The sequence below is a fragment of the Filobasidium floriforme genome, assembly GCF_021052385.1.
Source record: "Filobasidium floriforme strain CBS 6241 chromosome Unknown HD553scaffold_22, whole genome shotgun sequence".
Classification (NCBI taxonomy): domain Eukaryota; kingdom Fungi; phylum Basidiomycota; class Tremellomycetes; order Filobasidiales; family Filobasidiaceae; genus Filobasidium; species Filobasidium floriforme.
The window spans coordinates 328487-347553 of NW_025763643.1; the positions used below are offsets into that span (position 1 = coordinate 328487).

At 52.5% G+C, this 19067-nt stretch overlaps 8 protein-coding genes across 8 annotated transcripts; 4 read left to right on the forward strand and 4 right to left on the reverse strand.

The window, feature by feature from the left end:
- Positions 1–97: 97 nt before the first annotated feature.
- Positions 98–2647, forward strand: HD553DRAFT_317557 (WD40-repeat-containing domain protein). The gene is made up of 9 exons (XM_046180762.1): positions 98–490; positions 574–742; positions 810–1116; positions 1185–1362; positions 1426–1522; positions 1591–1722; positions 1781–1894; positions 1964–2245; positions 2318–2647. The coding sequence occupies exons 1-9, from the start codon at positions 453–455 to the stop codon at positions 2330–2332; spliced, it is 1332 nt and encodes a 443-aa protein (XP_046033892.1). The 5' UTR covers positions 98–452; the 3' UTR covers positions 2333–2647.
- Positions 2648–2705: 58 nt separating this feature from the next.
- HD553DRAFT_288433 (uncharacterized protein) lies at positions 2706–4406 on the forward strand. Its single transcript, XM_046178294.1, has 4 exons — positions 2706–3282; positions 3395–3445; positions 3517–3662; positions 3740–4406. The coding sequence occupies exons 1-4, from the start codon at positions 3129–3131 to the stop codon at positions 4190–4192; spliced, it is 804 nt and encodes a 267-aa protein (XP_046033893.1). The 5' UTR covers positions 2706–3128; the 3' UTR covers positions 4193–4406.
- A 495-nt stretch (positions 4407–4901) lies between these two features.
- HD553DRAFT_300038 (major facilitator superfamily domain-containing protein) lies at positions 4902–7463 on the forward strand (the record flags this gene model as incomplete). The annotated part of the gene is made up of 10 exons (XM_046178624.1): positions 4902–5135; positions 5212–5539; positions 5612–5821; positions 5886–5987; positions 6072–6289; positions 6365–6533; positions 6612–6643; positions 6716–6886; positions 6944–7175; positions 7235–7463. Exons 2-10 carry the CDS (start codon positions 5280–5282, stop codon positions 7461–7463), a joined length of 1623 nt encoding a protein of 540 aa, XP_046033894.1. The 5' UTR covers positions 4902–5135; positions 5212–5279.
- Positions 7464–7569: 106 nt separating this feature from the next.
- Positions 7570–11152, reverse strand: HD553DRAFT_121026 (uncharacterized protein). The gene is made up of 8 exons (XM_046176500.1): positions 10781–11152; positions 9315–10697; positions 8751–9250; positions 8585–8685; positions 8330–8519; positions 8194–8259; positions 8056–8124; positions 7570–7983 (listed from the first exon to the last, which is right to left on the reverse strand). Exons 2-8 carry the CDS (start codon positions 10656–10658, stop codon positions 7677–7679), a joined length of 2577 nt encoding a protein of 858 aa, XP_046033895.1. The 5' UTR covers positions 10659–10697; positions 10781–11152; the 3' UTR covers positions 7570–7676.
- Positions 11153–11296: 144 nt separating this feature from the next.
- On the forward strand, positions 11297–12485 carry HD553DRAFT_317563 (uncharacterized protein). Its single transcript, XM_046180763.1, has 3 exons — positions 11297–11645; positions 11716–11819; positions 11902–12485. The coding sequence occupies exons 1-3, from the start codon at positions 11483–11485 to the stop codon at positions 12442–12444; spliced, it is 810 nt and encodes a 269-aa protein (XP_046033896.1). The 5' UTR covers positions 11297–11482; the 3' UTR covers positions 12445–12485.
- Positions 12486–12815: 330 nt separating this feature from the next.
- On the reverse strand, positions 12816–13977 carry HD553DRAFT_276434 (cyclin-like protein; the record flags this gene model as incomplete). Its single annotated transcript, XM_046177959.1, has 4 exons — positions 12816–13217; positions 13288–13480; positions 13554–13789; positions 13846–13977. 4 exons carry the CDS (start codon positions 13975–13977, stop codon positions 12816–12818), a joined length of 963 nt encoding a protein of 320 aa, XP_046033897.1.
- On the reverse strand, positions 13863–15501 carry HD553DRAFT_121104 (uncharacterized protein). The gene is made up of 6 exons (XM_046176501.1): positions 15022–15501; positions 14707–14958; positions 14439–14648; positions 14305–14379; positions 14155–14227; positions 13863–14093 (listed from the first exon to the last, which is right to left on the reverse strand). The coding sequence occupies exons 1-6, from the start codon at positions 15422–15424 to the stop codon at positions 14072–14074; spliced, it is 1035 nt and encodes a 344-aa protein (XP_046033898.1). The 5' UTR covers positions 15425–15501; the 3' UTR covers positions 13863–14071.
- Positions 15502–16126: 625 nt separating this feature from the next.
- Positions 16127–19067, reverse strand: HD553DRAFT_352252 (ferric reductase NAD binding domain-containing protein). Its single transcript, XM_046183677.1, has 12 exons — positions 18717–19067; positions 18264–18638; positions 18017–18187; positions 17877–17959; positions 17760–17814; positions 17452–17689; positions 17318–17386; positions 17051–17257; positions 16787–16981; positions 16422–16728; positions 16224–16352; positions 16127–16161 (listed from the first exon to the last, which is right to left on the reverse strand). Exons 1-12 carry the CDS (start codon positions 18885–18887, stop codon positions 16146–16148), a joined length of 2016 nt encoding a protein of 671 aa, XP_046033899.1. The 5' UTR covers positions 18888–19067; the 3' UTR covers positions 16127–16145.

The following is a 19067-nucleotide window of genomic DNA, read 5'->3' on the forward strand; positions in this document are numbered from 1 at the left end:
TAGACCTCGATGGGCTATGGTAGACCCGGTGTGATGCTGTGTCCGCTGATGGTATGTATGACCAGTCGCAACGCGCCGGGATGCGCGTGTTGATTGTCGTCGAGGAGATCAAGAATGCAGCTGCAGCTGATGGGCATATCCTCGAGATTTCGTGATACAGCAAACTTGTAATCTCAAAGATTCCACTTTCAACACGTTGCGTACTTTGCGTGCTGTTACAACTTGCAGTCAGTTGACAGGGGGCATATAGCGATACATAGCTACATATCCGATACAAATTAGCAATCGGCAGGGGGGAACAACTATAGCTGCACTATTTCCTACATTCCCATCAAACGTTCTCGACTATTCAGGATCATTCTGCAAGCTATCCATCAAGATCTCGACAGCCTGGTCACCGCATAGTCTTCTGAACATATTCCTCCTGGAAAAGTTCGGCTGTGTTTATAGGCATGGCCGGTTATCTCACCGATAAACAACGGGATGATCTGTGAGCGTTCTTAGAGGCCTAGAGCGAGAGGTCGTCTGAGCTGATATCTTGTGTTCCGGCTCGCATACTTGACTTACACATAGCAATAAGGCCGTCCTATTCTATCTCCATGCTTCGGGTAATGACTCGGCTTTCGAAGCCTTGAAATTCGAATCGAACAACGAAGAGCTACAACTAGACGATCCCCAAAACAAACGATATCAAGGGTTGTTGGAGAAGAAGTGGACCAGCTTGATCAGGCTACAGAAGAAGGTAAGCGCTTGACATCTTGTCTATCTGTGGTACGGTATATTGACAGAAGGTTCTATCGGATATTCAGATTCAAGATCTAGAAACAAGGAATGCGGTATTGGAGCAAGAGTTGACACTTCCGCGGGCATCAGGCTCGAATTCCAAGGCCAGCGCCCTCTGGATACCTCGAGTACCTCAGCGTCACACACTTATGGGACATCGATCCCCCATCTCCAAAGTCGTCTTTCATCCCACCTTCAATATACTAGCTAGTGCGAGCGAGGATTCGACCATCAAGATCTGGGATTGGGAGACCGGCGAGTGTGAGCGAACACTGAAGGGCCATACGAAGGCGGTCATGGACTTGGATTTTGACGCCAAGGGGGGGTTGCTGGGTGAGCAGGATGTTGGCAACTGTTAACTTGTTCCGGTATGCTGAGTTCAAGGGCTGTTCGATCGACAGTCTCCTGCTCAAATGACCTTTCGCTGAAGATCTGGGACACGAATAACGAATACAAAAATATAAAGACATTACATGGTCATGACCATTCGGTTACTTCCGTCAAGTTCGTGTCGAACGGAGACTTTCTTGTCACTGCAAGCCGTGATAAGACGATACGTATATGGGAGGTGTCAACAGGGTATGTGTCCAGAATTGTCCGCAAGGCTTCGGCTGGTGCTGAAGTTGCGACACCTGCAATCAGCTACTGCATAAGGACCCTATGGGGTCATGACGAGTGGGTACGGAGCGTCGTACCGTCAGGGGATGGGAAATGGCTGCTATCGGCATCGAGTGACCAGGTAAGTTCTGTTGTCTGTTCAAGCCAATCTGATACGTCAAGCTCACAGGGCATGATCTCGCCACCTAGACGGCAAGAATCTGGGATCGAAACGAAGGAGATGCAAAAATGGTGCTGCGTGGACACGAACATGTCGTCGAGTGCGCGGAGTTTGCGCCGGTCGCAGCATATGCTTCAATCCGAAAGCTAGCTGGTTTAACCGTGAGTGCATCCTATGGGCCCCATAATTCGAGTTCGCTCACGGGCTTGTCCATTGCAGGCTGCGGCAGGTGACGATCGAGCCAAAAGCGACGGTTGCTTTGTGGTCACTGGGTCTAGGGACAAGACGATTCGGCTGTGGGACGTTCTCACGGGTCAATGCCTAAAGGTATTCGTGAGTAGACGTAGGGATCGCTTTCGACCCGCCCAACCTCGACTGACAATAAGTTCATCGCTTTTCAAGATGGGTCACGACAACTGGATCCGGGCCATGACATTCCACCCGAGTGGCAAGTTTCTCCTCTCGGCGTCTGACGACAAGACGATCCGAATATGGGATCTCGAGCAGGGGAAAATGACCAAGACGATCGACGCGCATGAACATTTTGTGTCCACCATGGCCTGGGGACGGACAAAGTATGCAGGTGCAGCTGGAGAAGGTCCAGTCGACGGAAAGGACAAGGCAGCTACCACTGAGCGCCGGGTCAACGTGTTGGCGACGGGCTCGGTCGACCGGACGATCAGGGTGAGCCGAATGGAAGTCCTTCTGAGTCCCTCGCATTCAGCTCATAACCCGGCACTCAAACCTATGCTACAGATCTGGGCGCCTTGAGTTGATCGTACTATTCATCCTTGCCTGCCAGCATTGTTCAGCTTCACCACATCCCTTCGATTTCCCTCATCTATGGCCCTTTCGCATGGATGCGAAAGTCGTTGCCGACTTTCATTTTCACTCGCCAATCCACCACTCTACTCTACCACGTCTGTTCACCTCTCTTAATCTAGTTGCCTTTCCTGACGCCGTGTAACGACCCGTTAATGACCTCACGAGCATGAACAGCATCCACCCCTTTTTCTGTTTGATCGGTTCCTTCTTGTTGTTGTTGTTATTTGGCCCTCGGGGCGACGCGTCCCCACAACATTTCATTTCCCCGACCCCCCTTGCCGGCCGATTCTTGGCGTCGGAAGAGGCGTAGAGGCCCAGGAGCCAGGAGGAGAACGCGGGGCAAAACGGAAGCAGTTTCGTGTCGCCGGTCGGTTCATCACAAAGGAAATCGTCGACCGAGGGGGAGGGGAATTGCTGTGTCGCTGTGTTGCCCAACCCATCGCCATCAACCTTCATTCATCTTTCTCTTTCTTGCTCGTAGACTCGCTCTTGACACAGCTCAACCCACTCGGAGCGACATACATCACATTGATAGCTTGATAGCACATAGCATACTGGTACCATCCTACATTTCTACTCGACTTTCAGCTCAGTCCACAACGACAACAACGCTCTTTTGATCAATCCCTACGAAACCTCGCGACGACTTCTGCATTTCAACCTCGTCTAGACCTTCACTCAGTACTACCACCACTACAAAGCCTCGCACACCACGACTCATTACGATAACACCACTATCACAATGTTCAGCCGCATCATCACTCTTCTCGCTGTCGCCGCCTCGGTCGTCTCTGCCGAGATGATCCCCACCTCGCCTGATGGGGCTACCGTCGCCAAGATTGGCGATCAGTTGACTACCTTGTGGACCAAGGATACCAGCGGAGAGTGGAACAATGGTGAGTGATGAAGTTCCTTTGTTACGGCGTTCGAACGCATTGTATGCTGCGAGGTCGGCCAGTCGCTATTTTCTGTACGAACCTTGCTGACTCTGGGCTTTCTGTATTACAGTTACCATCCAGCTCATGAGCGGAGACAACTTCCAGATGATCCCTGTCACAAGTAAGTAGCATCGATCGAAGCATAGGCATGGTATACTTGTGATCTGAACATTGAATCTTTCCCCATGATAGCCCTGGAGACCGGGATCGACGCCACGACCCTCTCGGAGTATCAGTTCACCGTTCCCGACGTGTCGCCCACTTCCAAGATTTATTTCTTGCAATTCACCCCCAACACTGGGAACGCCACTCAAGTCACCTGGACCACCCGATTTACCGTAAGTCTGATGTACGGGAAAGCCGTCGTGATGCGAATGCTATATCTAATACAATCCGTGCCTTCTCGTATGATCAGATCGCTGCTGCCGATGGTTCGACCACTCCGCCCGCTCAGCAGACTCAACCTGATGGTCAAGCTATCCCTTGGGGAGTCGGTGAATTGGCTGGAGGACCTGTCGGCGCCGTCGGCGGAGCTGCTAGCGAATCCGGTGTCAACTCGATGTCGGCCACTCAGACTGGTGCCTCGATGGCCGTCTCCTCGGCCGCCTCTTCTGCTTCTTCCTCTGCCGCCGCAGTCGTCAGCTCTGCTAGCTCGTCGGCCAGCGAGGCCGTCGATTCTGCTCAGAGCGAGATGATGCCTACCAGTACCAGGATGTCGACCACCGCGGCTCGAGCTACCACCAACACTGCTCAGAACGCTTCGGCCACTCCCTCTACGAGCGCACCTGCCAACGCCGCTGGACGAGTTCAGGTTGCCGGGATGGGAGTCGTCGGATTGGTAGCTGGACTGGTCGCCCTTGCGTTCTAGATGAACCGGGGCTGAGGACGGACACTGCTCTTGATTTTCTATTACTATTAGCTGTGTTCTTTGTGCATATTTGTCTTGGCGCATAGCTTTGAGCGCAAGCTCGACAGTTCCAACATGATGTTTCACGATTTTCTAATGTGTAGCTATACCTAGGTTGGCGATACGAACGTGCATGCGCAGTTTACATCTGCATCTTTCCTCTCGATAACACTCGAATGCACGCATGCATTTCTTTTGGTTTTGCTAGAATCAAAGCTAGTCCTGGCGATCTGCGATGTTTCAGTCCTGCGAAGGTGGAGTGCTTCAATGGCGATCATGTAGGAAGAGTGGCACGCATTCCAAATTCTCGACCATCTGCGAGACGAAACGCAGGAAAGAAGCTGAAGAGCGAGACCTTGTTTCGCATGTTTCGGGCGCTGCGAACACGTGCGTGCGTCCAGATGCCAGATGTCTGATGTTCGTTTCAGGTGAAGCCGGAGGAAAGCCGACGACTCGCGACGCGCAAGTGTACCGGCAGACGGTTTCATCAGAACCTTCCGTTTCCGATTGGTCATGGATCATGCCCGAAGTGAAGATCGGTAAGCTGAGGGAGGATGGAAGATCTATGATCCACCATTGCGTGGCTTACGAGGTGGATCGACCTCCTTTGTCCACCAGCCGACCAGTAGTTGTACACCCTAGATTTGCTTATCGCGACGCGGAAGCATTTTTCGTTGTTCTATCCTGTTCCATCGATCCACTTGAACCAAGAAAGAGTCGGACCCGAATCTGGCACCACCCACACAGCGGCACAGCCAAAAGATTCTTTCGATCAAGTTGACGATTGACGATTGATCATCGATCGTGTCATGGGCTCGAGGGCGCAAAAGGTAAAAAGCTGTGCTGAATAATCAAAGGTGATGAGGTGATAGTCGTCGTGCTTGTCATTCTCTACCCGAAGAAGGTATGACCACCATCATATAAGGCGGACAATCACAGCGAACGACCTTCGAGCTCTCACTCTCTCTCTCTAAAACCAGAAAATTCAACTCTCCACAAATACAGCGAGTTCCGTCAAAGCCTACCTTGATCAACCCGTTCAAGGAGAATGTCCCATCACGACCACCTCACACCGCCTACGGTCTCCAAGACCCCTTCGATGATTTCGTCTCCAGACGAAGAGATGACCGTCAACGATCCCACTCATCAAGGTCCCTTTGACAAACTCGGGCCGACGAAAAAGGCCATCCTTCTCGCCGTGTTCGCCATGGCCACCGCGATCGACGTCCTGAATATCAGCGCGTTGCTCATTCTCACTCCCGACATTGCTGCAGACCTCGGCTTGAACGCTGGCAACGTGACATGGGTGTCAGTACAGTATATCTGGAGGCTTATCTCTCAGGATTGCTTCAAACTGATATCCTCATCGCGTCTCTCTAGAATCGTCGCCTACACCCTCACATTCGCTGGATTCCTCCTGTTCAGCGGCAGACTCGCCGACATCTTTCCTGCACAACTAGTCTTCCTGAGCGGATTTGGGATGCTCGGAATCCTCCTCCTTGTATCCAGCTTCATGGACAACAAGTACGCTTTCCTCGTTCTTCGAGCACTGCAGGGCTTGGCAGGCTCGATGACCCTTCCGTCCGCTTAGTGAGTACTCCACAAAATTCTAGCCGCTCACAGGCCATTCATAGTCTCTTCGACCCACAAATAGTCACCTCATCGTCCACCTCTACACCGACCTGACGAAACAGCGAGCGGCACTTGCTATGATCGGTCTGATCGCGGGTATCAGCAACTCTCTCGGTATCGTCCTGTTCGTCACACTTCCGCCTCACAATGGGATCATGTAATCGAATTCAGAATCATACTGACCCGATGTCGTGTATACTTCAAATAGCGGTGGGGTCTTTGGACTAGGCAACGCGTCCTGGAGATGGCTGCTGCGTTTCCTTGCCATTCTAGCGCTTTGCGCCTTTGCAGTTGGCGCGTTGATGATGCCGCTCAGAAAGCACACCGTTAGCCATACGAGTCAATTCTCCAGACTTCAACGCCTGGATATCGGCGGGGCAGTGATTCTCACCAGCAGTCTTTGCCTCTTTATCCTCGGCTTAACAAGTAAGCGTCCATCGTCATCGATATGCGGTTCTCGTTGACAAGCTGATCTTACCGGGGTCCGTGACTCGAACAAAGGTGGAACCACCGATGGATGGACCAGTGCCAGCTTCCTGGCCCCCTTTCTGATCTCTCTGGCGCTTTTCGTCGGCTTCTGGGTCTGGGAAGGGTTCCAGCACGATGAGAAGGCTCTACTTCCAATTTCATTGATGCGGGCTCCCAATCTCATTCTCCTGTGTTTCACTGCGTAAGTGTACAGGCGTGGCGGATATCGCATGAGTGCATTGCCCAAGTAGCTCATGTAAATTCTCGTTTCATGTTGCAGCCTCACTCCTTTCCTTTGGTGGGCTACCATTCGTGAGTCCCGCCGTGATTCCGGAAAGGTCGAGGAAAGCTCACGTAAAGACCTCTGGGAGCAAACGTCGGTAGAATTTGAGCTAGCCAATGTCTGGCAGACTGCTGCGTACGGTTACTCGCCCATTCTAGTCGCAGCGCGCCTCCTGCCGATGGGTCTTACAGGTCTGGCTGTTGGCGCGGTAGTCCACGTGTTTCCGGTCGTTCTTCAGCGGCCAAAGTACACCGTGCTTATCGGATTTCTGCGTGAGTTATATATCCGACAATTAATTGGTAGAAACAGGCTACTGACCGTCCAAATAGTCTCCATTGTACCCGGACTCGTCCTCTTGATTCTGAGTGACGGTGGACGTGGGAATGACTACTGGGCGTTCCTGTTCCCCTCGTTCTTCATCGGGTCGAGCGGGATGTTCTTTGCTTTCCTAGCAATCCAAGTCAGCGTCATCCAAGCTCTGCCCCCCTCGGCATCTGGAGTCGCGGGCGGCCTGCTTCAGATCTTCCTGCAGATCGGCTCTGTCATCGGTCTTTCCGTCAGGTAAGCTCGCAATTAGACTCACGCCCAAACCAATGCCTAACAACAAAGTGCTCGCACAGCGCCGGTTTGTTTTCTCGAGTCAATAACGATTTCTCGAACTGGGACGGAGTCCGATACTTCAGCTACTTCGATATCGCCTGGGTCGGGTTCACGATGATCGTCTTCGCTATTTTCTACCGCCCAGCAAAGGTCTCTCACCCAGTCAGCAAGAGCTTGAAGGACGAGGAGGGCGAAGGTGTAGCGATGACACACGGCGTCACTGGGTCGAAAGGACAACAATCGGTTTGAAAAAGCACCGGGAGATACTGAAGCGTCACTTTGGGGCACGAGCTTTGATAGATAGGATCTTCCATTTATGCGATACTATACCACAGTGTTAAAGCCGTGTATGCAGTCTTTTACGATAATAAATTAGACACGATTCAAGATGAGGTTAAAATACGTCTTAACCTATAGTATAGCGGGTACAAGGGTATATTGGCAAGGCATGAGCGTCGTGTCTTAAAATCTGCAAGCTCCACATTGTGCGGTTTGTTTGGTGATAGCAGTCGCAGTCGCGAAGAGAGTGGTCGTGGCGGTAGCGTTCAAGAGGCGAGTCGCGATGGCGGCTACCTGAGTCGTTGTGGTATTCATAGCGTTGGCAGAGCCGAGAGATGTGTTTTGTAGCTCGCAGGTCTTCAATGTCGATGACGAACAGAGTTGTGGCGGCAAGACACCAGTCAGAGAGGGGTTATTTTGCAACGACAAGTCGCGAAGGCTGGATGGAAAGGCGGACGGGACATTGCCAAAGTCGTTTGAGTCGAGGAATCTGTGAACAGGACACGAGAGACTATGATGAGGACTGGTTTAAAGCAGAGAATGGCTCATCCCCCTGACTCACAGAGATTCGAGCACAGTGAATTTACCGAAGTTGGGCATGGGACCGGTCAACGCGTTATAGGAAAGATCGCTGCAGTAAGACAATTCAGGTTGAGCAAGCTATTGTGGCAATCAGGGATGAGGACTGAGCGGCTCTCACATATAAGTCAACGATGCTGGGAGTCCAGGAAAGGGATCGGACGACAGAGACTGTCCAGTGACAGACCTGATGGGACCCATAAATTTTTTCAGTAAAGAACATTTGCCGACAAAGGTAACCCTATCGAGACACTTACAAGGTGGACAACTTGAGCGTCTCCGGTAACGGAGGCAGGGTAGAGCCGAGTTTCGTATTGGACACCAATACCAAATTGGTCAAAGAGGAAAGGCTAGCGAAAGCGCTGGTACCTAGTGATGTCAATCCGGTAGACTGGATCTCGACAGCCGTCAAAGATGGGCCGAAGAATGCTCCGGGTATCGGTCCCTCTGTAAGCGGGCAGAGTTAGGGTCTATGCGAAACGTGAAGGCGTTTGGACCACATTGCCACTAACCGGGAATTTGCGAGTTGCCAACAATCTTGATACGTTCAAGGCCGACGAGACCACTGATGGAGGGGTCCAGGGATCGAGGTACGCCAGGAAATACTAGAGATCTGAGCAAGTGAGAGAAGCTTGTCAATCAGAGTCCAATAAGATGGGGTTCACACAAATCGCTCACAAAGATTTGACACGTGACTTGTCATCGCAGATGATTCCACTCCACCCGCTGCAAGGGTTAGTGTTCTGCATCCAACCTTCAAGCACTCCGGCGCGTTTCCTTGACGGTTCAACGCCATCGGTATTGGCGAAGATCGATTGCAAGCCGCAAAACTGAACAGCCGCTCCGACTCCAGTCGAGTTGCCGCTGATTCCAGCATTTCCGTTCTTACTGGGGGCGAAGTCGTTGTCTGCCGTCTGGAGTATAGGAAGACACTGATCGCACGGATATGTCCTAGGAGCCGAAGGGGCCGCGAGTGCAAAGAGGGAGAGACACGCAGCGAGAGTATAGGTAGTTGATGTTGCGGTCGGAGCAGCAGAAGTTGGTGTCGCAGCGGTAGTACTATCCTGCGTGGTAGAAGGCTGCGTCGCGTCTTCCGTGTGGCTCTTCCGAGTCAGTAGGCCAACGCATAGCCCGATCACAGAGCTAGCGATGATTAGAAGGATGAGCGCGCCGAGAATCTGTTCGTCCAACTGTATCAGTCACATGTCAATCTCCTCGAGAGGTCAAATCAAAGGTACGCACGACCAGCTTCTTCTTGCGCCTCTTTCGCAGGGTAGCGTCTCTGTCGGCTATCGAGCGCATGTGCATTTCTCGCGATGGCTTTTCATAGCCGGATCCGGTTTGGCCTCTCTCGGTCCTGAACGAACCGTCTCTTCCCGAATCCATCGCGTACCGACCCTTTGCTTCGTAACCGCTTCCGCGCGCAGAGTCGGTCGTTGCATACGAATGCATGCGGTGCAACGGTACGGTTCCCGATTCTGCCATGTTGGTGTCGTCACGGCCCTTGTATCCGGAAAACGAGTAAGGAACGACCCCTCCAACCTTGACGGGGGGAACTTGGCCACGGGCCTCTCGCTTGTGGTTGTCGTAGACGAGTCGCATCCTCTGCTCGTTCAATAACCGGCCGGCCCGGTCCATGAGCGTTCGGCGTTTTTGCTTCTTCTTGTCACAGTCATCCTCAAGATGGTTGGTTGGTCTAATCGGCAAGAGATCGGTCGAGCTGTGATTGGGGCTTGGACTGCGATGTCTGCTGGTAGAACCTCCATAGGTCGGTGTCAAGAGGACGTTGTGCAGGACACCTCCGGTCCCGGGAGAAGGTGTCAGGGTCGTGGGTGAACTCGTCGATCCGACATGGTCGTTACGGGCCGGTTTGAGAAGGTCAATCCCGTGGACGTCGAGACCTCCCATCCAGGAGGGATGTCGGTAACCTTGCTCGACCTCGACCCATTCCGGGCTAGGTTCAGCGACGGCAGGGACGATCTTTTTGCCTCTCGACTTGGATCTCCAAAGACTCTTGACGCCACGACGATCTTGCGACGGAGCAGTGTCGTCTTCCCGACCAAAGGCGAGCTCTTGGCTTGTAGATCCGAGCTCTCCTGCAAGCTTGTCCTCTAGGACCGGGCTATCGAGCGTGATGACTACAGGCAGATGTCGATTCATTGCTTGTGCCTTTCTTCCGGATCCACAGGCCCGCTCGACGTCGATAGGAGCAGGAGGTTGTTTGCGCTGGATCCTGCGATCTTCGGTTCGAGTTGGAGGTGTGACGCTCCGATGCATCGCAAAAGAGGTTGTCGCCGTCTGGCTGGCCGGCACTGGCAAGGGCGGTGGAGCCGGCGTGGCCGGGACAAAATTGGCATAATACGATAGGGTCGGTGAAGGGACGTAGGCCTTGGTGTGACGACCGACCGTACGACTTGGGTGAGGCTGAAGCAGAACCTCCTCCCCTTCGTCTTCTCGGGACATCTTGACGCGACCTAACAGACCGGCGAGGTTGAGAGCCTGAGCGGATTGGTCCTGAGCGTTGAAGAGGGAGCGGATATGGGTATCGGGACCGTTACTCGACTGAGTGGGGATGCGTGTGCTCATTCTAAATGTGAGCAAGGTTTATAGGTTGAGAAAGGCGAGCTATGGGTAGGCAGCAAGGGGTCGAGGATATCGTCATAAGACTAGGATGCGAATGTTGAGAGTCTGCTGCTATATCGACTGACCGACGCCTCGCTCGCCCCTCCCTCTCTATCCTCCACCCTGTTCGCCCGTCTCCCCGCTCCAATCTGCTTTGTTCCATCCGTTTGGGTCATCCTTTTTCGAAGACTCGTTGTCGCTGCTGCTGCTCGCGAGTTTGAAAGATGTTGAGAACAATAAGAGTTCTTGGGTGTGGTGGTGGTGGTCGCGCAGGTTCGCTATTGTTCTCCGCGTGCGTTTCATATCCTCCCCTGCCTCTTTCCCTCAAGCAAGCGGGGGAGGGGGGGTCAGCCCTGTCCTTTCTCCCTTTTGTCTCTGCGTCATCTTGGAGGGAATCGTCTGCCTCGAAAGGTTCGATGTACCCGATGGCCATCCCATGCACACATGACGGTATCAACTCGCCTTTTGAGTGTTCGTTCGACCGGGGTAGGAGGCAGTACTGATATTCGTCACCACTCCCCTAACTACTGCCAGGATCCTCCCCAGACCCGAGACTCGCCGTCGACCGCCCCCTCGAACACCGAATAGCTACTAGCTTACTAGGTTACCACCATCACCACAAGCTACTAATACTAACTTACTATACTAGCTATACTACTGCACTCGTCAAAAGGATCACAAGCTGAAACAAACACCCAATTCACAATACCTCATACGCCTACATCGGATTGAACATCGAGTCGGATCCTGCGGAAAGCAATCATTACAAACACCTCAGCAGACACGCCATGTCCTCCTCCGTCAACTTCTTTGCTGCTCAACGGCTGCGATGGAACGTTTTCGGTCTCGTCACATGGTGGCTCGCCACGAGATCTGACCTGTGGGTGACGACATCCAGGTTGACGGGTGCCATGTTCGGTTGGAGGCATACACATTGGGATGTTTACGTCGGTAAGCATCGTCAAGGCGAGGGCTGCCCTTTTCGAATGGTGACTGATAAAAATTGAGCTTGCTGGTATAGCGAGGATCGGCTACATTCTCTTCACATTCAACATCATCCAAGCTCTCTACTTTATGGCCTCCAACACCTCCCAGGAGCCGATGCAAGGGAGCGGAGCAGCGCAGGTAGGTTGTGCCTACAGTCAGTCGACCTCGGTCGCCAATGAAATTCGGATACTCATAGATTCCGCTCATTATATGGTCACAGGTCCTCCCGGCCAGTCAGGTCATTGTGAGACAGCAAGCTCAGACCACTCACCCGGCATTCCCCAGCTCCCTCTCCATTAGCTCGATTCGCGAGCGGGCACAGCGTAACCAGGCGTCGAGCACGGGCCGTGCGGAAGGCGGCGGAGTCGAGGACAAGGCTACCTCGACTGGAAAATTTACCACCAGTCCAACGATGGAGGGGCTTCCGCTGTCGAGCCTGCTCACGCCAGCAAAATCAACCTCGGAGCTACGGTCCCGACATATGGCTGCTCTGCATGGCGAGGCCGAGCAGTTTCATCTCCAGACCCCACCTGCTTGGAACGGATCTCGAAGTCGTCGTGAGCGTGAACAGGGGACTGCAAGAGATGCTATCCCCGGCCTTCCAGGGTCGCAAGGCATCGCCACATATCAGTCGACGGCGCAAGAGGGAGGCGAGCTGAGCAGCAAGATCTTGACGGCGCACGAAGCCCATAATACGGGTCTCGATCCCTTGTCCGTGTCGGTATACAAGGCTCGCAAATCGCTCATGATGGGCGAGCTGTAAATTACGATGACAATGAACGAATGACATAGTCTATACAGGGTTCTGTCACCGCGATCAATCTGGTCACATCACTCCGAGTCCGAGCTGTCCAGACTCATCCCGACCATTTTTAGACCCTCTCCTCCCAGCGCGAGACCTCCGCTCTCAGCTTGTACACCCATAGCAGGACCCGCGCTGTTGGTGACTCCCGAACCGACCGGTGCACCGAAAAAGTCATCGCGATTCTTGATGTCTTGCTGCGCCCGTCGCAAGCGAAGAGCCCGTTTTTCTGCCTGTTGAGCTTCTTGTTGCCGCTGCTGTTGTCGATATCTGTAATTTCAGAGCAGTAAGTCAGTCAGAGAGCTCTGTCTGGAGAGGCGTAGCTGGAAGACCTACAATGCGGAACTCTTGTTTTTTGCAGGGTCTTGTGCCAACTTGACCAATTTATCTGCGGCTTTCACCTTGTCCATCTCGGAAGATGCATCCAACGGAGCGCTCTCGATGGCGTTCTGAACGTGTTGTAATATATCCAGCAGACTTTCTCGCGCGAGAAGCGGTTTAAGGGATTGTTGACCCGAATTTGATTCTGTGCCACCTTGCGACTCAGCATCGAGGGGTAGAAGTTTGTCCAGGGCGGTCTGGAACAGTCTGGCGTCCGCCATACGGAAACAGGTGGCAGCTATCTGGGACGGTGTATAGATGAACTCCGCGTCCGAGAGTCTCGAACGCTTTAAATGTGATTGCGCGACCAGGTAAGCCGCCTCGATCCGATTCACGCCGGATGGGTTCGCGTCCTTTAGCAGCAGTACACGACCATTGGTTAATAGCCAAGAAGTATACGTCATCCTCGGGAAGCTGACTGACCTGTAGTTTGAGAAACCAGCCATGGAGAGCGTCCTGTATTCGCGGTACGAACACGTCAAATCGTAGGGTTTGTAGCACCAGATATTCGACACCGAGTATATCATCGCGTTTGATTTTGTTGAAGGATGCAACGTAATTGTCGATATCAAAGACGTGGTTACAAACTTTACCGGCCAGGAACAGGCAGACTGGCCTATATAGGAGCGAGCGATGGGTTAACAATTTGATGGGATCGAATTCGAGAAAGGATTGGTATAGCTGCTCACATGATGACCTTTGGATGCCACTCGAGCACGCTCGTCCGCAAATAGAAACGCTTCAGAAAGGTAATGGCTACCCCTTCTATAGCAGACGGGAGCGAACGACCATTGTTGAGCATTCCCTCCGCGATGATGGTTCTGATGGATGCAGCGTAAAAGGTGACGAGCAGTCGTTCATCCTCTGGCGAAGGGAATTTCTTTGGAACCTTGACATTGGCACTTCCTTCACTGGCCAAGAGCGACTGAACCGCGAAGATTAGCGGACGATGTGCGTGATCGAGGTCTGATCTGTTCTTACAGCTTCTGTATCCCAATTTCTGCGGCATTGTTCGACGGCCCGATCGCTCAGTTCCTGGCGCACAGTCTCCAGCTCCTCGTAGCTGTATGTCCATCTCAGTCTTTGGCTCGTCGCTTCGTAGGCTGTACGCATCGGCGCCAGCTCAGTGAGCTTGCCAGCTGTCGCTACTTCCGTCGTTTTCTGTTTCTTGCGCTGCCATGCAGGTTCAGTGCCTTTGCGAGTGAGATTACCATGTCCATGTGATCCGGCTGCGATCGAGCTTCAGGATTTTAGCTTTAGTCGGTAGAAAGGAGACCGCACCATACCCACCCGAATCGGAGCCGTCTTTCCGACTTGCCAACCACTGTCGGATGTATGTACTCCCGAGCTTGAGCTCCTTCAGCTGTTCAGGATTCGCCGATGAATCCACCAAGAGCGGCTTTTGGTTGCCGTCAAGCTCGACTCCGGTTCCACTCTCACCGTGGTTGCCAGATATCACATCGATTACGTATGTGCGCAATCTAGTCAAGCCGTTCGTTTCGCGTACTTGATCGACTATAGTGAGGATGTTGAGCTTTTTGAGTCTTAGGAAGCAGAAAGACGATTGGACCTACTCGCTAGACCCCCGGCAGCACTCTCCCGGCTCACGATCAGCGCCGAGATCAGCTCGTCCGTGGCGGTGGGACCATATGTATCCCGTAAAGCTATGATATCGTACTCAATATCCGTACTCAGGTGCCTGAGAAACGTTTGTAAGTGTTGAGTACGGGTTTCGAAGGGCTCTAACAGCTCGGCGTGCGATTTGGTTTTGAGCATAACATCGGCTGGTAAGTGTGGAATGTCAGAATCCGTTGAAGAGGAAACATTCACAAAGGTACTTACTGGTCAATCCGATCACCAATCGCCGCTTTGTAATCGCTACCGCCATGGTCAGCAAGATCTTGTGCCCGCCGTGCAAGTGGTCGAACGTTCCACCAAGAGCTGTAACGTCGTGTCGATGATCCTGCTTCTCTTGTGCTGCAGTGATCGGATGGCTCGGGGAAACACTGTCGTCTCCAGCTTGACGTAGATTTTTACTGAAACGAGTGACCATTTGAGGCTCGGGACTGGTCTCAAGAAAGCGTGCGACGTCATCTGCGAGGAAAGAGGCCAGCTCAGAACCGACTCCTTGTCAAGGTCGTATCCCGACGTGCTCACTAAGGCCGACTTCATTGAGCAGGATGATTTTGCTGACTTTGCCTCGCAAGCAAGTCTCATCCATCAGACCGTCTATGAGTACAAGGACTTCCAGTAACGGTCGGTCCAGAACCGCAGCCTCGCGGCCTGCGCAGCCATACATGACCCCCAAAAAGCGCTGCAGAACATCCCAGTCCGCCTGCCGGGTTACTGGTGAGAGATCGCTGATGGGGTTGACTTTCCGCGAAGGCCAATAGAATATTACAGCCAATGCATCGCTTGTGGAACGTACGGCTTCTTGTAGATGCCTCGTAAAACTCTCTGGATTGGCCAAGCCATCGGTACATCCAAGAGGAAGAAAAGCTACCGTCCTCGAAACGCCTTGAGAGCTATCTTCGACGAGCGGCTCTCCATTGATGGCCATGATCTTCTATGTGTATTCGTAATTCTGCTATTATGTGAGGACACTGAGAAGCGACAAGAGGGCCTTGAGAGAGCAGTGAAGAGCTGACAAAGTCTGAACAGGAACAGGACTATAGCTGGGAGTACCGTAGTATCGCAGTCTGCAGGGAAGACTGGCCGACTCGGTGATCACCGATAGCAGCGGTCACGTGACCTATCGTTTCATCGTCGAAGATCAATCGGAGGCGTTTGTTTCAGCGTCGGCTGTTCAGCGATCAGCAGATCAGCTATAGACATCGACCGTGTTCATCTTCTACTTTACTTATACGAGTGAGAATGAGGGTTTTAATCGATTTTGTTCGTGAGGAATCTCAAGCCGACGCTGGAGCGTAACAATTACGTGTTACTCTCCAAGGGTTACGCGTTGAAACTCGCCGACGGCTCTTCATGCATCTAACCGGTTTCTAGCATGTCTAGCTGGGATGTAGCTCCTCGAAGTCGTCATTCTGCATCCTGTGTGATTACTGAGGGTGTAAGAGGATGTTAGTGTTTCTTGCTTGTCATCAAGCAGCAATCGTACAAGGAGGATCATACGATTCATTGCTACGTTCGTGAGTTGAGTAGTTTTTCCCTCGCAAGTCAGAAAAACAGATTGATTTTCTGCTTTGCAATAAACACAAAATGATATCGGGTTTCATGGGACTTCCGAAATACAGATTCGGGTACGCATTAATCCTCGTGCATCACCAGCCAAATTCTCTGCAATCATAGTGCTGTTGTTAGCTTACGTAGATTGTCTGCCAGTGTTGGAGGAGGCTTACTCGATAGTTAGGTATATATTGCGTCGAAGCTCGCCCCGGGCAACGGAACCAGGACGCACTGCCTCGCTAACGGCAGAGGCAAGCGAGTCATTCATGGGGGTTGGCCCGCATGCACCGACACCGCACCAACTTCGAGTAGCGCACGCCTCACTGATTAGCGAACAGACGGACGTTATATCAGGGCGCCCCTTGACCTACTCTGTGTATGCCGAATGTTGCACTTCACGCTCGACCAGTTCGCGAAAGTTCGGACGACCAGACCTCAGCTCCACGCGGCTTCCATGTTCGACGCGCTCGACTGCTGGAGATCCGATCTCAGAAGGTCGTGCTGCTTTCTCTCCCTCAGACTCTACGGGACTCCTTTTATCTTCCGTCACATAACCTGGCAGAATGGCGACTTCATCTGATGTACGTTTCGACGTGACGAAGATGGTGATGTGCAGGAATCCGGGAGGTGCTAGCTCGCACATTTGCTGGAGATGATCACTTATCCAAGCGACTTGCTCTATGGCATCAGTCGAGGCGGTGAGCGCAGCGCCTCGACAAGCACGCAAGGTACATACCCGGTTTCTTGACCATCCAGACAAACTGCAGGCGGCGGGTCGCAATGGCAATAGTCTTGTCCTCTGAACCAATGTGCATTGCTCGCGCTCGTCGGACAAGGTCCATAGCGTTGGACAATGTGTAGCTGACTCCGGAGCCTCCGGCTACAAGCATAAGCGTGTTGTAATCCTCCCCTAGGTATTTCTCATGACCATCTGCCACGAGATGGCGTCGCCCTGATCAATCCCCCGCATCATATAAAGCGTTGCGCGTAAGGCACTCACAAGGTCCTTCCGTCCAAGCTTTGATTGGCACAGGCTCTTTCGGATAATTCGCCTTGTTGCCAATGTTCGTCTCCATATCCTTCGCTTGCATGCCGACTTCGTAGACCTTCTTAGTCATGCCTTCCCTGACCCGAATCAGTAACTCCTGTGTTGCTTCCCGTGGCCGATGCATATCCGTTTGATCGAGGGGCCTCGAGATGTTAGAAACTGTGAGTCAAATCAGCATGATGTCACAAAGCTAAAGGTCTATCTTTTGCGATGCCTTACCGGTAAAAGGATGACCCCCAGGCGACTGCTTGGGACAGTGGAGGTACACGTGTTGACCGGCGATCCAATCTGGTACATGAGGGTGTCTGGGTTAGTCTCTGGACCGGAACGCGAGCACAAGTCAAAGCTCTCACTTTGCCTAGTCCTTACGCTGACGCGGATCGTATCGCTGGTCAGTACGGTGACCTCGCCTTCCGGACGATCATCATCCCCCGACACCCTCTTGAGGATAGTGTAATAAGAGATACGCAAAAGCCTTGCGAATCGATCGAGCAGGTGTAGCGCGAGACCGGCCCAGATCCACCCCTGAAGCTGGGGCCGGTGAATCACAAGAGATGCCACAATAACGAACCAGAGGATGATGTGTTGTATCTGAGGGTGAGAAGGTGTCCATTCAGCAGTCGCAATGCCAGCATCCAAGCCGGATGGCGACCGGACCTACCAGGAAAAATTGATAGGCTGCGTTGCGGATCTTGCGGGATGCCATAACAATCATGCTGTCCGAATGGGGAAGAATTAGCGCAAAAATCAGGCCACGGCCAAGATTGATTCTGCTTACTAGATAAACAGGGCAAAAGCGACCCAGCCCCAAATGATGTATCCACTACCAGAAACCCCGGTTCTTGTGCTAGGCACGTTGACCTTTACGGCAAGGGAGATTTCAGCTACTTGTCAACAATTCGAACGGTCAATACGTACATGAATGCGGCCCGCGATATGAATGGTGCTGCTGATGATAACAAACCTAGCACTCCACCGATGAAGAACGTTGAGGCTCTCGTAGGCGAATCCGGTCAATTTCGATAGGACATTGTTTTTTCCAGCAAGACCAATGATCAGAGGCAAGTTTGCATAAGTTAACTTCGCCGCCTGTCGAGTGATAGATAACAGAAAAAAAAACGATGCATTAGCTATGACAAGTGCGACTGGCATGCATGTCACGAACATGGTGGGCCATCCAATCTATGTCGCCGGCCGTTCCAAGAAAAATGAGCAGAAAGTTGAGGAGAAGATAGACGGCAATCAGGAACAACTGTCCGAGATCTCCCAGAGCAAACCATTCGGCTATGGCGGAGTGTTTGATGCTGTATTTGCGCCAGAAAGCCGCCAGCCAATAGAATCCATATCTGAGACTGATTTGATGTTGCTCTTCGATTACCACAAGAGGCTTGCCGCTGCCGATGCTTCGCCCGCTGCTGACATGAGGGTTCACTTCGACATCCCCTGTCTCCGTGACCGATCGGATGGATCGTATAGATCGGGTCCTGGGCAATCGTTTTTCTCGAGAGCGGAAACCAGCATGACGACGGCGGTAGTATCCCTGCATCGATAGGAGCGTTTCGGAGCATCAGCATTGTGCTCGCTGGCGAACCGGAACGACCAGCTTCCACTCGCTGACCTGAATCTTGTCGGTCCAATGAAAAACGGTCACTATCCCGATAATACCTATCAGACCAAGCCATAGGTACAACCCCACCCAATCATTAAAATGAACGAGATACTCCATTGTCTCGGGGTCATGCTGAGTGTAGTTGTTTCTTCTCTTGCGAAGGGCATCGTAGTACTTCATCTTGTAGGTAGAATGTGTGAGGTCGGTACACTCGATTGTCCCAGCGGACAGTGCGCAAGAACGACCATATCACCAGCATCCTGTTCTATAGATCTATATAACATGCCCCGACGATGGCAGCGATGTTGAGGCAAAGAGATGCGCGGACGAAATCTGCGGCGGTGATCGCGAATATGAACG